The sequence below is a fragment of the Lemur catta genome, chromosome 23 (assembly GCF_020740605.2).
Source record: "Lemur catta isolate mLemCat1 chromosome 23, mLemCat1.pri, whole genome shotgun sequence".
In the NCBI taxonomy this organism is placed as follows: Eukaryota; Metazoa; Chordata; class Mammalia; order Primates; family Lemuridae; genus Lemur; species Lemur catta.
The window spans coordinates 6,946,265-6,962,678 of NC_059150.1; the positions used below are offsets into that span (position 1 = coordinate 6,946,265).

Genomic DNA, 16,414 nt, shown 5'->3' on the forward strand with positions numbered 1-16,414 from the left:
TGAATGGCAACCAGGATGAGTGGAATTGAGGAAGCATCACACACCAAGTGACTTTTGTGCTTGATCTTGATGGATGAGCGAACCAGGCAGGGAATCAGGGAGGAGAATGGCATTCCTTGAGGAAGGAGCAGCATGTGCAAAAGCATAAAGGCATGCAAAAACCTGGCTTAGGTGTTAAGAGAATTTTCTGACTATAATGAAGGATGTGTCACCTCCCCAAGCTTCATTATCTAAGGAGCTTGTTGAACACTCTCTAGAGGCTTTTAATAATAGGATTGTTTGGCTGGTCTGTCTGGATTCCATAGATATAACACTATTTAAATAACCCAATCTCATTACATTGCTGAATATTTCCATTTTTTTAGGGTAAGTAAGAAATTTTGGATTTAAAAATCTGTATTTAAGACAGTCTTTGTCAGAATTGCTTTTGGGCTTTAAATGAATCTATAAAATTTGTATTCAGGGTTGACCTTTAGTAAAAGCAGGAATGACCCTGTTCAAACTGGTGACCTCTCAAATCCTTTCCCCCTTTCGCCTTCTGTCTGAATGCATTGATGTCCTCTAACCCATTTCCTGTCTTTTGTGGTCCTAGTGCTACTTATCAAAATTGTGTGCAAATTTCCTTGGCTAGCAGGAACAGTTTTTGTCTGGACTTGTCTAGTAATGGATTTACAAGAGAGTTCATCATCTTTGTGACTTGTGCTTGAAATGCATCATATAATTCATTTCATGATAAAAGGGCTTTTTTTGGCTAGTGAAATAGACATTTAAGAAAAGGAGATGCCCATGTTAAACACAGTGGCTGCCAATTTACCGTACAAGCCCTACAAATGCAGATGTGCTTTTTTTGGTCTGTTGCCTCTAAAAACATTGCCCCTGTGTTTTTCTATGCCCTTGAAAGATGTCAGAGCAGTGCCTCCTGGAAGCTCCTTTTGGAAAGTTGAAAAAGGAGTCCATTGTCATGGCTTGACTCCTAGGTAGTGTGCCTAGTGACCACAGCTGATAGGAAAGCTTTCTGACCACTGGTGGCTGTCATCAGGGTGATTTGCCCAGATGACATCAATTAGAAATTTGAAACATTCTCTATAAAGGTCAGTTGCTTGCAAGAGTCACAGGAAAATAATCATGACATTTTAAAACTTGAATTGATTTTTAAAAATCGTCTAACCCAACCTTTCTCATTTGAAAGATTTAAAAGTAAATAAATAAATCCAGAGAGGATGGGTAGGTTGCTCAAGTTTCTCCAGAAGGGCTGCACTGGGAACTCTGGTCGCCTGGTCTCTATGCACAGGCTCTTTCTCTCCACCCTGCTGAGGAAGCTGAGGCGAAGGCAAAGGCTCAGGAACAGCCAGCAACTTTCTCCTCTTATTTGCCCTAAGTGGGGACATGTTTTCTGATCTCCTTGCCTTTGTGTTTATCACTCACCTATTATAACACATAATTCAGCGATGCCTACTTTTTTCCTATTGCCTTTTTTATTGTGATTGTTAAAAATAGATTTTTTTTTAAGGTGCAAAGATTTCAAAAGGGCATACAGGAGAAAGTATTATGAAGCTTCTTTTCATTCCTGACCCCTTCTCCCCTCCCTTCTGCTGGTGACTGAAACCAGTTTCTTCTGTGTCCTTCCGGAGATAGTCTATGCATGGGCAACAACTGAGTATCCATGAACACCCCTTAACACAATAAATTATATTAGACATGGGATGAAATAAAATAGAAGTACAAATAGAAGTATTCCATTCATACTGTTCTGCACTTTACTTTCTTCACTTAATTTATTTTGGATATATTTTTGTATTAGTCCAAAAAGATCTGCCTCCTTTTCCAATGGCTGGACAGAATTCCATTGTATGGATGTGCCTTCCCCTATTTAACCAGTTCCCTGCTCATCAGCAGCAATGCTTACTGTTTAACCAAGGATTCCAAGCCTTATTAGGCTGGCATTTTTCCTAAGTGTTTCCTTGTATGGGGAGTTGGAGTATGAGGTTCTTGTATGGGGAATAGAGCAGGGAAGGGGTTAAGGATTATAGCTGATAAAGTAACAAAGCTAGACTGCCTGAATTCTTAGGGACAGGTTCAGGTAAGGTAATAGGAGAGAAGGCAGTGTCTTGGCCACTGGGGCCCTGGGCTAGACCACTAGACGTCAAACTTGGGATCTGAGATCTTTTTATCTTGGTATTCTCTTGCAGGCCCTTGGTAAATGTGTGCTAAGCAGGTACAAATGAGTGAATGCCCCTGCCGTGTCAATTAAACTGGGGAGATGTGCTCCATTTGAGGTTTACGCTATTATGTATTCTGTCTGACAGCTGTTTCCTATTTTAAAAATTGACGGGGAGGAGGGGAAATGTCAGTGTGCCTGGATGGTGGGGAAGCAGCCACAATAATGACATCTGTGTATCTCTGTGCCCGCAGTTGGCTAGGCGTAGCTCACTGCTGCCCCCTCCACCCCTTTGTGACAGTGGAAACTTACGGCCTTGGGTTCACACAGATTGAATCCAAAGCATAAGCAAGATGCTATGAGTTCTATTCCCCTGTGGTAAGAGTGCATTTAAAGGGAAGATGTTTTTAAAAATGAAATTTGAAAAGTATTCTCGTGCCTCTTACTAATTTTTTTGAAAGGCCCAAAATCTTCTGCCTTGATTCAGCTTCTTACATTTTAGCACAAAGCAAAGTTTAGGAAAGGAATGTCTTTAAGTTAACTGAGCAGGTGATTCAGGTATCGGGAACACTTTTGGAGTACCTGCTATGTGCCAGGCCCTGTGCTAATCACAGTACTGCTTGTTACCCAATTTCATTCTCAACAGCTTTGTGAAAAAGATACTATTCCCATTTTTCAGATGGAAAAACTAAGACAGGGGACAGGGGTTAAGCGATTTATCCCAGATTATAAGAGTTAGTAAGTGTAGAATGTTCCAACTCAATCTTTTTCATTTTAATGCAACTAAAATGTTGGTCAGGGAGGGAGGGCTGAGAAAGATAAATTATTATATTAATACTTTTCAATAATTAAAACTCATTGCTGACAGTTAATAACCAATTAGGAATTATTAGGAAATGAATTAATGTAATCATAAAAACTGAATTAAAGTTTTGCAACGGTAAAACACAAAACAAAATAAAACCCCCAATAGACTCTTTGCCTCCCTTCCTACTTTTTGAAGAAATTCTCAGTTTTGATCCATTTGAGTGTGAAAGTTGTGGGGGATGGGCACTGGTCAGACTGTGTTTTAGAAACCTGATTTTATTTTGGTAATACTGATAATAGGGTAATTCCCTTTCTTTTGCTCCTCCATTGAGGAAACCACCAATCACTTTACCTTTTTGGGCGTTTGTTGAGGGAAGCTGAGTGTAGGAAGTGAAATGAAAGAAAATTAATTACCTAATATTAGAACATGCCTTGAATAAGGAAAGTGATCGTAATTGCTCATGGAGGGAATTTTGAGATTTGAGATAATAAGCAGCTCTTTTCTTGGCCTCCTAGTCTCCAAAAATCATTGAAGGTCACCTATTCTTCCCTTGCCTTAAGCTGTGTCGGCTCCTTTCTCTGTGTGTCCCACAGCACCTGGAACCTTCTAACTGAGCTCTACCAATAAAGGCAAGGTCATTTATCCCCAGCTTATGTCTCATACACATGAATGCTGACTTAGGGGCGGGGTTGGGGGAGTGACACATAACATGCTCACAAACTCTGGGATGCCTTTACCTTCCCATCCCCAACTCACATAGATGGAAAACTCCCAACCATGGTTTCCACACCAGTATTAGGGATGCAGTTGACACAGTTTTGATCCTTCAGGGTTTAATGGAGCCCAAAGAGGTAATCCGTCATCCCTCTTTATCAGATTATTATTTATTTTAATGGTTCACCAGTGACAGCCACAGTTGACTAGTGAACTGAGGACATGAATGAAAAAATGATTTCTGGAATCACAAGTAGAAACATGAGTGAAAGGAAGGAATTTGCATTTATCTATTTTCTGAGCAGTCTGGTCTTGTTTTGAGGGTTATAGCTTCTTGGTGAATTTTCCTCATTAGGAAACCTTTAAGAATCTCCTGGGATAATCTTCCAAAGAGAGGCTTTTGAGGACTGCATTCTTAGCAGTGGATGTTTCCTGAAGGCTTTTCACCTATGGGCCCTAAAGTACTGTTCTAAGCCCACAGTTAGGCATTGGTTGGGGATTAGGATGTCATCCGGGAAGACTGACAGCAGGTGAGCTGGCAGCTGGAGCAGATGGAAAAAGGAAGGTGACAACAGAGCCTATTTTCATGCAGATGTTCTCGTGCAAAAGCATAAAGGAGCAGAGGGAACAGGTTGTGAATAAGGCAGCAGAAATGATTTGGTATACAGTGTGTTTTGCGTTGCTTTATACTTAATTTAGAGATGAGGGGCACACTTAGGGGCTTGGTTTATAACTGCTGAGGAAGGTTCTATCCAGAGGAGAGTGAGACTACTCATTTACTTATCCATTCTTCATGCATTTATTGAGTATCTGTTACCTGCTAGGCATGATACTAAGCATCAGGGATGCAGAGAATAATGAATGACATGGTCTCTGACTGTAGGGAGGAGGCAGTGTAGAGAGAAAGACACGTGAGTGATAAACCCTCCGCTACAGGGCTGTAAGAGAAGTGCTGTCATGGAGATTTTCAAGGTACACACAGGACCAGCTGGGTGAGCACTGGAGGGCCAGGGACTGCATCCCGGAGAAAGCATATTTTTCTTTTGTTTGAGAGCGAGAGAGAGAGGAAAAGAGAGAAGCTCTTAGTTAAAAGTTCACATTGTATAGAAAAGTATAGAGTAAAAGTAACTCACATTGTTTCACCTTTTCTTTCCACTAGTCTTAACCCTAAGTGGTAAATAGCCATGAAAGCAACGGTTTGATGTATAATTATATTTTTCCTTAATACACATTAAAAGACAGACAAAACTATTTTAGTTTAAAACATTGTATCCGCTTACAGCCTCAACAATCTTACATATCACCAGTGATTCACAGGTCACACTTTGGGAAACCCTGCCATTTGGCTTCTGAGTTAGACATGGGCAGATGACCCCCGATCTGGCGGACCGACAGCAGGGGTTACTTTTACTCTATACTATTCTGTATAATGTGAACTTTTTAGCTAAGAGCTACCACAGTAGGAGACAACTAAGACAAACTAAGATCCCAAGACTGGCTGTCGGGGAGAGTGCAAAAGATACTATGTGAAAAATTCAAAGGCCTAGGGGCCAGGCCTGGCACTACCACTGACTAGCTTGCAGCAATCAGCAATTTTATTAACACCCCCTCCCCTGAGCTCATATTCTTATCTGTAATAAGGAAATAATAATGTCTACCCTCTGTGCTGTAAAGAGTTATTTATTGTGAGAATCAAATGAGAAAATACATGCTAAAGTGCTCTAAAACATCTTAAGCTGCTACACATATAAAAAGAATTAATACTATGAAGTTTACTTCTTTCCTCCTGCTCTGCATCACAGTGGATGGAGCATTTTATCATAATGGTTAAGAGCACATGCTGTATTGTTAGACTATGTGTATTTGGATAGATTCCCCACTTACTCTTTGACCTTGAGCAACTTAATTAAACTCTCCAAACATCAGTGCCCTCATCTGTAAAATGGGGATAATGATAATAATAGTTCCTAGCGTTGTTTTGAAGATTTGATGAATTGTCTGGGAAAATACAGTCTCTCACTGGACAGACGAGGGTTGAGAGAGAGCAAACCTGTGAGTGTAACACAGCAATCATATTTTGACTGTTAGAGCAGGTGGGATTACATTTCCAAAACCTCATCTTGTATTTGGAACTGTATGTGTGTATGCACGTGGGGGGTGGCAGCCCCTTCCTCTGAGTGCTCAGAAGTCCCGAGCTTTCCATAAAGACTCCACTAGAGTGGAGAAGGAGGCTGATGGGGATGTGGCGCAGACAGAGATGCTCTGCGTGCCGGGCTTGCAGCTGAGGCAAGGGCTGAGTGTGCCACTGGCACCAACCCTGGTGTGATGGAATGCACCCAGGGAGGGGCCGGATGGGACGGCCGGTGTGTGTCCTCATACCAAGAAGACTGGGGCTCAGGGGGTCTATCCACCCTCCCTGCTCTTCTTCTTCAGGGAAACTGAAGGAGCCAGATGGGGGCTCTAGGAAAGAGTTTCCATATACTAGCCAACATGGAGCTCCCAGCAAAACATAGAACAGGATACTAATCCGCCATGAAAATCAGCAGCTGCCCGTATGCTCAGGGCCTTAAAGAAATAAAAAATGGCCCTGGTGGAAATTGGGTCAGAAACCAAATAACCTCTAAAAAAAAAAAAAAAAAGGGAATTGTCCAGCTGAGCATCTGTGATTTTTTTCCGTCTTCAGGAGACTGATTACTCTTTCTCCTCCTCCTCTCTTGTAGAAAATGAAGGAGTACCTGGAGGGCAGGAACCTCATCACCAAATTACAAGCCAAGCACGACCTTCTGCAGAAAACCCTAGGAGAAAGTGAGTGTGGGAGCCCTCTGCTAGAGCCTGGCAGTGAGACCGGCTCGGCTTTCTTGCCGAGCACACACCTCCATCCTCAGCCAAGTGGACTCGATCTCGTTATTCGAATGCGTTTCTTTTCCTGGCCTGTTTGATGTGGAAGCACATGCCCCGAATGACTGCCTGAGTAATGGGAACAGGCCAATGCTTAATGAAGCACTAACGTGCATCATCTATTTGTTTAAATGGAGCATGTCTGCTCCCCACCCAGTCCCCCGCCTCCGCCTCCTCTGCCATGGCTGGGGTAAAGGGGCTGAGGGGCTATTCACTCTCCAGACACTTTGTTAAAGCTCTCAGTCCTCTGTGGCAGGACCGAGGCTGGAGCAAGAAGGCAGGGAGCTGAGAGATGAGATCCCCAGCTGCTCTGAGGAGGGGAGGGGATCCTCAAATGCAGGAGGGATGGACAGACTGCCACTTTCTGTAGCTTCCAGGGAAAGTATCAGTTTCCTTCTGCTTTGAAGGGTCCTAGTGTTGTTCAAGTGCTTTGAAGGGTCTCTCTGCTGTGGCTGTGCTCAGGCCATGGTGCTGAATGGACTGTCTCGTCTCATAGGATGATTTTAACCAGACCCTGGAAAGTAGCGAGGCAGAGAACTGGACTGGCACTCTGCAGTTTCTCTCCTCGGCTGTCAAACAGAAGGCAGAGGCCGAAAGAGAAGTTTCCCCGGGGTTTTTTGGCACCCTGCCCGGGTCTCCTGCCTAGCTCTCAGCATCCTATGATTAATGGGATTCCCAGGTTGGGGATGCCTCTGAATGCCCTTCCTCCCTCCCCCACTAATCTCCTCACGTAAAGATGTGAGGGAGAAGAAGAGGATGGAGGCTGCAGGGAATATGTGTTAACATCAGTGACAGACAAGCCTGCACTTACAAAGAGCTCTAACATTTTTAAATAAATTCTTGAGCACTCTTCAGATAAACTGCAGAGTGTAGGAAAGTGTGCAGTACTCATTGGCCCCAGGAATTGGAGCCTCACTTTGTTTTTTTTTTTTGGTGAGATGGAGTCTCACTCTGTCACCTGGGCTAGAGTGCTGTCGCATCAGCCTAGCTCACAGCAACCTCAAACTCTTGGGCTCAAGTGATTCTTCTGCCTCAGCCTCCCGAGTAGTTGGGGTTACAGGCATGCACCACCACTCCTGGCTAATTTTTCTCTTTTTGGTAGAGACGGGGGGGGGGGTGGTCTCACTCTTGCTCAAGCTGGTCTCGAACTCCTGACCTCAAGCAATCCTCCCACAGTGCTAGGATTACAGGCGTGAGCCACCACGCCTGGCAGAGCACCACTTTTTATACCAGTGCTTCTTACCCACCCTTCTTACTCTATCCTTTTCCTACCTGGGACAATTCCCCTAGATGATTAATTTTTTTTTTCTTTAGTCTTTGATCTTGTGATTTCTCTCTCTCTCTCTCTCTTTTTTTTTTTTTTTTTGTGTGCCCCTCCCCAGCCCCAGATCTTGTGATTTTTTTTTTTTAAGGCATTTTCTTTTATGTGAAGAAAACCTGTTAGTTAACTTCTGTTTCTCTTTCCTCCCCACCACCCAAGGGACTCCGACTAAACAGGTTTGGGCACACCTGAGAGCCAAACTTTGCTTATAGAAAATCTTTACTCCTGGGTTATCAGATTGCTCCTTGGGGAACTAGAGGAAAGGAAGCCCAGAACTATTCGAAACAAGTTATAGTTGTTATTTCTTTTTGTCGAGACAGTCTGAGCATAGCCCGTAAGTAAGACAGGGAGCAGGGCCTTGGGGTCACGGATGTGCGTGCATGTGAGTGAATGGCTTTGCTCACACACATAGGAGCACCAACCATACTACTATGGAGGGACGAAGGTTGCAAATTGCCTTAATCTAAAGATGACAAGTTCTAGCAATAAAGAAAAAAAAATTATAAATCTTCCCGTGTACAAGTCATCATGTTGTTGCTTTCTGTATGTATTTGTCACCATAATGCAAGAGTCCCTTGTTCTTGCCACAGAGGGATAATTGATGTGTATGAATATTGCAGAATGGAAATGGGGCAGATGTTGAAAATAATGGCTCAGAATAATATTTTTGCAGATGAAAGCTGAGCCTTTGGTAACGAGAGGCTGTTAGGGGTGGGAGATGGTGTTGCTCAAGATGAGCTGAACTGTAATCAACAATTAGCCACCTTTAAAGGCAGGGAAAAGCCTTTCCCTCCCTCAGCCCTTGGAGTTGCCTTTCCTGGAGTTTGGATGAGAAATGTGGGAGCTAATCTCTACTTCCCCAGCCTAGCACCTGCTGGGGTTTGCCCCTGGTTTAAATAATGCAGGTCTAATACAAATCAACCTTCATTAACTGTGGACCCAAAGAAAGCAATATATGTTAAAGCATGGCCCATGTATACACGCATGTATATTTTTTAAAAACATAAGAATATTTCTTATGAGCTTTAAGATTTTCTATTTCATTTTTTAAAGCTGGCAATGACCCATTAAACTATTAGGGCGCACTGTTGGATTGAGAACCATGATTTGAGAGCAGTTATCAACATTTAAGTCTCCCCATTCTCTCCCCAAACAGCTCCTTTTTCTTCATATACTTTTTGCCTTTGTCTTTCCAACAGGTCAACGGACAGATTGCAGTCTAGCCAGGTAAGTGTGGCCGGAACAGGCCTGGGAAGCGATAAAGAGATGCCCATGCGGGTAGAGCCGTCCTAGCCTGGGAAAGGGCCAAGGGGTGGAGTTGCAAAGACATCCAATGACTTTGCAAAGCAGTGGCCTAGGGAGAGGGTTGTTTCCTTCCCTTTGCCTTGCTGACCCCATCTGGTCTCAAATGGAAATGGACTTTTCTGAGACTTTAGGGAAAGAGCAGATCAGAACTGAGTGAAGGGAGTTATCCTTTGCTGAATAGTCCCAGAGGCTCCCAAAAGCCGCTGCAATGCAAGGAAAGTAAATGTTTGACTCTGGAGGATCCTGGTCACCTAACCCTAAGTACTAAACTTCAACATGTGGGCTTTGGAATGTCTCTGAGCCAGAGAAAGAAGATTGAGAGATAGCATTTGATCTGATTTTTTCATGCCTGGAAAAGATGACAGCCCCTAATTAGTGACTATTGCCGGATAACGAAATATTACATTACGTTGGCTTGCCAGACAGCATTGGTAGAAATCTTTGCCTGACGTACAAGTATGCAGCCCTCCCAGTCTTTCCCCACCTTCCCCTCCCTCCCCCACCCAGCCAAATATTTTCCCTCCCAGTCATGGTGCTGCTGTGAGAAAACTCGTGAGCTGGCAGCGTGCAGCGCTTTCATTCAGCCAGCGGTTCCAAGATGCCTTAAATGTGCTGACTTAACTCGAGGAAGGGCTTTAATGGGCCGGACTCCTTAGAGACCCTCGGTTAGCCCATTATATCAACCACTTATATCTGCCAACACACACAATAATCATGAGGCCGTTTACAATTATGGGCTCATTATTTAGAGAGAGCTTCATTTGGCTTTCATTGTTTTGTCATTGTGTATGACAATAAAGATCCCATTAATATACCGGTCTTGGTGACTACAGGCAGCTAGTCCAAGGATAATGGCCTAGGATAATGGAATTCTATGGAATATATCTTCTTGGTTATAGAGTCTTAGTACAGGTTCACTGGAGGTCCTCTATCTGCAGAAGGCTCTGTGGGCCTCAAAAGAGCCGAGTTGAATTTCCTGCTGCTGGGTAATTTCACTGTGTGCGCTTAGGCGGCACTTTTCCCCTCTCTGAACTCTGGTTTCCTCTTCTGTAAGACAGCATTACACTAGGTCTGAGGAGCTCTAGAATTCCAAAGACGTTCCTCAGGAGTGGCCTGGTGGCAGGGGCAGAGCGATGCCTAGTGGTTCTGGTCCTTACCTTCACTCAGAGCAGGACAGCACTGCCCTCCCTGGTTTGGGTGTTGTGCCTCTGAGTCAGATTTCTGTTGAGAAAAGGCTTCTGAGGCTAAACACAGCCTGAAAAACATTGACCCAGAGGATCCCTAAGGTTCCTTCTAGACTGGATGCTCTACCTTTTAAATCCAGAAAAATTGCTTCCTGTAAAGATAGGGATCTTTAAGGATTTCCAAGAGGAAGCAAAACAAAACAAAAACACCTGTAGCATCCTTTGGTGTTTACCAGCATCTCCTTGCAAACAGAAAGATCTTCTTGTTGTCTAACCTAAATATATTTTACTGTAAATTGAACTAATTCCCTCCTATTCTAAGTTTGAGTGGTGGTAGACATTAAAAGCAGGGGTCACTATGCTTTTGGGAAGAAAAGAGCTTTATTGGGCTTTATTTGGGAAGTAATTGATCAAGTCTCTTAGCCACTTTCGGGACTGAGCTGCATAATGTAACTTGTTCCATTAACCAGCACACAGATTGTTTTTAATTATTAAAAACTTTACTTCTGGGTTTAAGAGAGATCATTTGTCTCATTCTATCCCGATTTTTTTCTTTTTCTTCACTGTTCCTGTCTCGGTCGTCTCTGACTCGGCGGGATGGACACAGGCGCAGCTCAACTGTGAGGAAGCAGGTAAGGGCCCAGCAAGAGCCAGGCTGGGCTGGTGTGAAAATCCAGCACATCCCGCAGCCATTTATGAAACGCCACTGTGGGCAGGCGGGGTAGACATTTTTCTGACTTCATGCCTGCACTTGGAATGTACCATTTAGTCATAATATGTTTAATATTATGGCAATTTCATAGATTGAACTTAAGTTGGAGTGGTCATGGTCTTTTTGACTTGTTCCTTTCCTTTCTAGTCATTTATCCTCTTGCATACTAAGGATTTGGTTTGACTGGGGCAGACTGGTCCAGAACTGCCTATGGCATCCTTTTCCAAGAGATCACAAAAGGCCGGCCATTTCCTACATATGTGCTAATATGTTGGTAACTCACGACAGCTAATTACCTAGACTAGACAATCTTGCTTTTAAGTTTGCAGATTTCGTTTGATCGTTTCTGGTAGTATAGTCATCTAGATGTATTCCTAAGACATGCTAACAATGTAAAGATTAAGTCAGGTCTAGGAATGATAGGCAGGAGCTGTTCAACTCTGCAATTTTGTGCCTGATCTTCAGCGTTGTTTTAAAATCTGCTGCTGGGCAGCCAGCTCTCATTACCCATATTAGGAGGGATCTTAGAGAGCAGTGGCATGGATAATCCACATCAATGGATAATCTAAACAGCACTTGTGCTTGTTTAAAAAAAAATTAATTGAAGTATTTTTTTGCAGTAGCAAATTTGACTTCATAATTATACTTTATGGCAAATACTGAAATGATTTTAAGTCCCCTAAGCTTATATCAGCTATGCAGTAGGCAGTTAGCAGGGAGGGGGTGGAGAGAGCTCAGAAATATCTTCGTATCTGCTCAAGGGAAAGCTGATCCAGGCTTTAAAAAATCATTTTGGGTAATTCACAGCAGCTCCAGCCACAGGGAGATAATCGAATGTAGAGGGTGCGTGGTTTCCGTGGTGTCAGCAGCCCCAGCGTCTCTGCAGCTCATCTGACTGCTCCAGCTGGGTGGGTGGTTCAGCTGGGGAACTCGGATGACACAGGCCTCACTTGTCTTAGCTTTGTGTCACTATTTTTCCCTCTCTCTACTTTGGATCCCATTTTGATGAGAATGCCATCAGATGCAATGACATTTTTTTTTTAATTATAGAAATTTCATTGCAACTCTCCTTCCTCTTGTTCCTCTATTTATTCTTCTTTCCTTTCTCCCATTAATTTCATTTAAAACTAGAGAGGATTGGACTGCCTCCCAGGAATAATTTATTGCCCTTAAAATTATTAATAATAGGTGGATACCTTGAGGAGGGAATAAGCCTTTTTCCCTTTAACACTAAGAACAGAAATGGACAAGTTCGTTCCTTTCAGTTCCTGGATTGAAACTGGGTCTCTTGCTTTTAGATGGAACGTATGTGCAAGGGCTTTGCAGCCTCCATGCTAGCTGCAGGAGTGCCGGAGATCACAGCTTGGCAGGTGGTATGTGCCCTCGGCTGGGCTCACCATCGGTGGGGGATGGCACCCATCTGGTTTGCATCCTCCTGTGCATAAGCAGTTGCAGGCAAAGTGTATTTGCCTGGTGCTAGATCTGAGTGAGAGTTCCAGGATACACCAAAAACCCCAATCAAATAAAGGCCTTGTTTTCGTTTTGCTGTCCCAGTTTCTTTCTAGCAGTACAAACCTACTGGTGGATCAGCAAAAAAGCTTTTCTAAAATGATCAGGAGGCTAAACTAGCAAGTAATTCGGAAGATGAATAATATTATATAAATAATCAGGAAATAAATGTTTGTGTGTTTATGGCAAATCAGCCAAACAAGAGAAAGAATTATAGCTTTTGTTTTTTAAGGGTCCCTAATGGGTTCAAGTCCTTTTTAACCCTGGCAAAGACTAGGTTCAACCCATCCCAGACCTTTCTTTAAAAAGGAGACACGTTCAGTGCTGCTTCTAAACCTTCCTTGCTCCCTACAAGCCCAGCATTTTCTATCTCGTGGTGATGACATCCATATCTTCTTTGCTGGCCCTTCTTTCTCCATTCCTCTGAATTTAGGCATTCCCCCAACATTTGGTCCTTTCTTGACATCTCTCCATGTTCCTTCCCTTGTCACTCTTATTCCCTTAGATGAATCTTTTTCTCCTACTCTAAGCATCCTTTTGTTCTATAATGCTGTCTTTCTGAGTCTTTGGGTCTGACTCCTCAGTGATTGACTGGATGTTTATCCTTGAATTTGCAGTAACTCCTCCTAGTCGTGGCACCAGTCTCTTCACCTTCCTCCACCACATTCTGATTTCCTTAGCTCCTCCCTTTACTTCTTTATTTGTGTGCATAGGGACTCTCCATTTTTCATAGTCCCTGAGGCCCCAAATCTTATCTTTGATGCCTTTTTTTTTCATTACCCACATCTCATCAGTTGTCAAGATGTTCTCCCTTGGTGATAACAGAAATTAAGAAATGTAATAGAGGTTAGTCCTGACAAAAACCCTAACCCTCCTACTCTTAAGAAATTATGCCAAACAATGCATATTTAGACATTATCTGGCTACTTCTCTGATTGTTTTACCTGCAAATCACCGGACTGCTGCTACTGTAGTGTCTTTTCCAAGTTATGCCCTACCCTTTTCCCTCCACTTTAGTTTAAAGTTTCCTTAATCTGATTGGATGGGAATTTGGCCTGACAGTCCTTAAAAGCCCCTTCCAAACCTGAGGTTATATGACCAAAAATAGTACATATAAAAGAATTAAACTGACATGGATTCTAACATTGGTGGAGGGAAGAAGAGAAGGAGAAAGAGAGAGACAGACAGTGAATAGCAGCCGCTTGGTCATGGCCAGGTATGGGGCTCACTCATTTAATTCCAGCACTTTGGGAGGCTGAGGCAGGAGGATCGCTTGAGGCCAGGAGTTTGAGGCCAAGAAACTGTTCGGTCAGCTTTATGCAAAGTCGGGTGAAGGGCAGGTCTTTGGGGCACTGCAGGAGTACACAGGCAGATCTTGGGGAAATCAGTTCACTCACAGCTCAGAAACATCACAAGGAGAGAGGAGGGTGGCAGGAGAGTTCAAAGCCTTTGTAACTTTGCCCATTTTCCGCTTCTGCTGGACTCTGTCTTAGTCTACATTGGAGCGGTGGGGACTAGAAAAATCCCCTTCTGCAGTAAGACAGGCCTTCTCTAGCCCACCCTTGTCTGCCACAGATTATCAGGCTACTTCTGAGTGCTGCTGGTAACCATGGACATGCAGGTTGATATCTTTGGTGCTCTGTTTCCTGCCAACCCTTCATATTTACCTTTAACTGCCATTAATACTCCATTTCCTACAGGTCCAGGCAGAATTTTGTACTCACATAACTTGTTGAAGCCAGTAACCTGTAAGCTTCCCAACTTTCCTCCCTCTGGTCTTTATGTATAAGACTAGGACCTGCAAAACCTTACAAATTCTCATATAACTATTCTTCTTATCACTGCTGCTACTGTTTTTTTTTTACAATTTTTATTGATACATAATAATGGTACATATTTATGGGGTACATGTGACATTTTGAGACATGCATACAGTGTCCAATGATCAAATCAGAGAAGTTGGTATGTCCATCACCTCAAATATTTATCTTTTTTGTGTGTTGGGAACATTCTAGATCTTCTCTTCTAGCTGTTTTGAAATATACAATAAATTACTATGAACTATTTGTCACCCTGCTGTGCTATCAAACACCAGAACTTATTCGTTCCAGCTAACTGTATTTTTGTGCTCGTTAACCAACCTCTTTTCTTCCCCCAACCCCACTTCCCAGCCTCTAGTTACTATCATTCTACTCTCTACTTTCATGAAATCAACTCTTTGAGCTCCCACGTGTGAGTGAGAACATGTGATATTTGTTTTTCTGTGCCTGGCTTATTTCATTTAACATGATGTCCTCTAGTTCTGTCCATCTTGCTGCAAATGACAGAATTTTATTCTTTTTTGTGGCTCAATAATATTCCTTTATATATACATGTGTGCGTCTCTCTCTCTCTCTCTCTCTCTCTCTCTCTCTCACACACACACACACACCCCACATTTTCTTCATCCATTCATCCATTGAAGGACACTTAGGTTGCTTCCATATCTTAGCTATTGTAAATAGTGCTTTAGTAAACATGGGAATGCAGATATACTGATACTTTGATAAATTGATTTTCTTTCTTTTTTTGCGGGGGGAGGGTGGCATATATATCCAGTAGTGGGATTGCTAGATCATATTGTAAATCTATTTTTAGTTTCTTGAGGGATCTCCATACTGTTTTCCATAGTGGCTGTACTAATTTACATTCCCACCAACAGTGTAGGGGTGTTCCCCTTTCTTCACATCCTCACCAGAATTTGTTATTTTTTGTCTTTTTGATAGTAGCCATTTTAACTAGGGTGAGATGATATCTCATTGTGGTTTTGATTTGTATTTCTCGTGATTACTGGTGTTAAGCATTTTTTGTATGCCTTTTGGCCATTTGTATATCTCTTTTGAGAAATGTCTACTCAGACTATTTGCCCATTTTTTAACCAGATTATTTGGCTTTTTGCTATTGAGTTGAGTTCCTTATATATTCTGGTTATTAATCCCTTGTCAGAGAGATAGTCTGCATATATTTTTTTTCCATCCTGTAGGTTGTTTCTTCACTTTGTTGATCATTTCCTTTGCTGTGCAGAAGCTTTTTAGCTCAATGTAATCTTATTTGTCTGTTTTTGTTGCCTGTGCTTTTAAGGCCTTATCCAAAAAAATCTTTGCCCAGACCAGTGTGCTAAAGCATTTCCCCAATATTTTCTTCTATTAGTTTCAGGTCTTACATTTAAATCTTTAACCCATTTTGATTTGATTTTTGTGTCTGGTGAGAGATAGGGGTCTAGCTTCATTCTCCTATTGCTACTATTTACAAATGAAAAACACAACAACAGAAGTCTGTAACCATAGAAAGCCTTCCCCAAAATTGAGACTTTTTTTTGGCTTTTTTATAGTGGAACCCAGTTTCTTCATTGCAGTAAGGAAGAAAAAGATTCTTTCTTTAAGATTACTCTAACTGACTGGCAAAAGTCGGTGATACTGACAAGAGGGCAGACACTGGCTGCTGTAGCTGGAAAATTGGAGGAAGCAGATGGGTTTGGGGGTCACAAAGATGAGCATTTGGGTTGCTGAGGCCTTCCTGACTCCAGCTCCACCTTGGCACGTGCAGTACTCCCTTTGGCAGCATCTCTAGTTCCCGGCAAGCTTGGGAGCTAGAGGCTAAGCCAGCTCTTTGCTCAACCTGACTTCTTCATTATACCCAGCTGCTTCCCTAATAGTGGCCAAACCCCCTGGGTACAGTGGAAAATTAGAGCCAGGGGAGGGGCACAGGCAAACCCGTGAAATGGGCAGAAGGCACATGAACCCATACCACTTGAGAGTCCAATGTC

The 16,414-nt window shown here is 42.8% G+C and overlaps 1 protein-coding gene across 8 annotated transcripts in view; it reads left to right on the top strand.

The window, feature by feature from the left end:
• SRGAP2 (SLIT-ROBO Rho GTPase activating protein 2) overlaps positions 1-16,414 on the top strand; it is a 218,242-nt gene that overhangs the window by 174,967 nt on the left and 26,861 nt on the right. For all 8 annotated transcript variants that reach the window (XM_045536572.1, XM_045536574.1, XM_045536573.1 and 5 more), the window contains exons 11-13: positions 6,401-6,485; positions 9,099-9,126; positions 10,996-11,020. In XM_045536572.1, the coding sequence (XP_045392528.1) occupies positions 6,401-6,485; positions 9,099-9,126; positions 10,996-11,020 (138 nt within the window). The remainder of the gene's footprint in view (positions 1-6,400; positions 6,486-9,098; positions 9,127-10,995; positions 11,021-16,414) is intronic.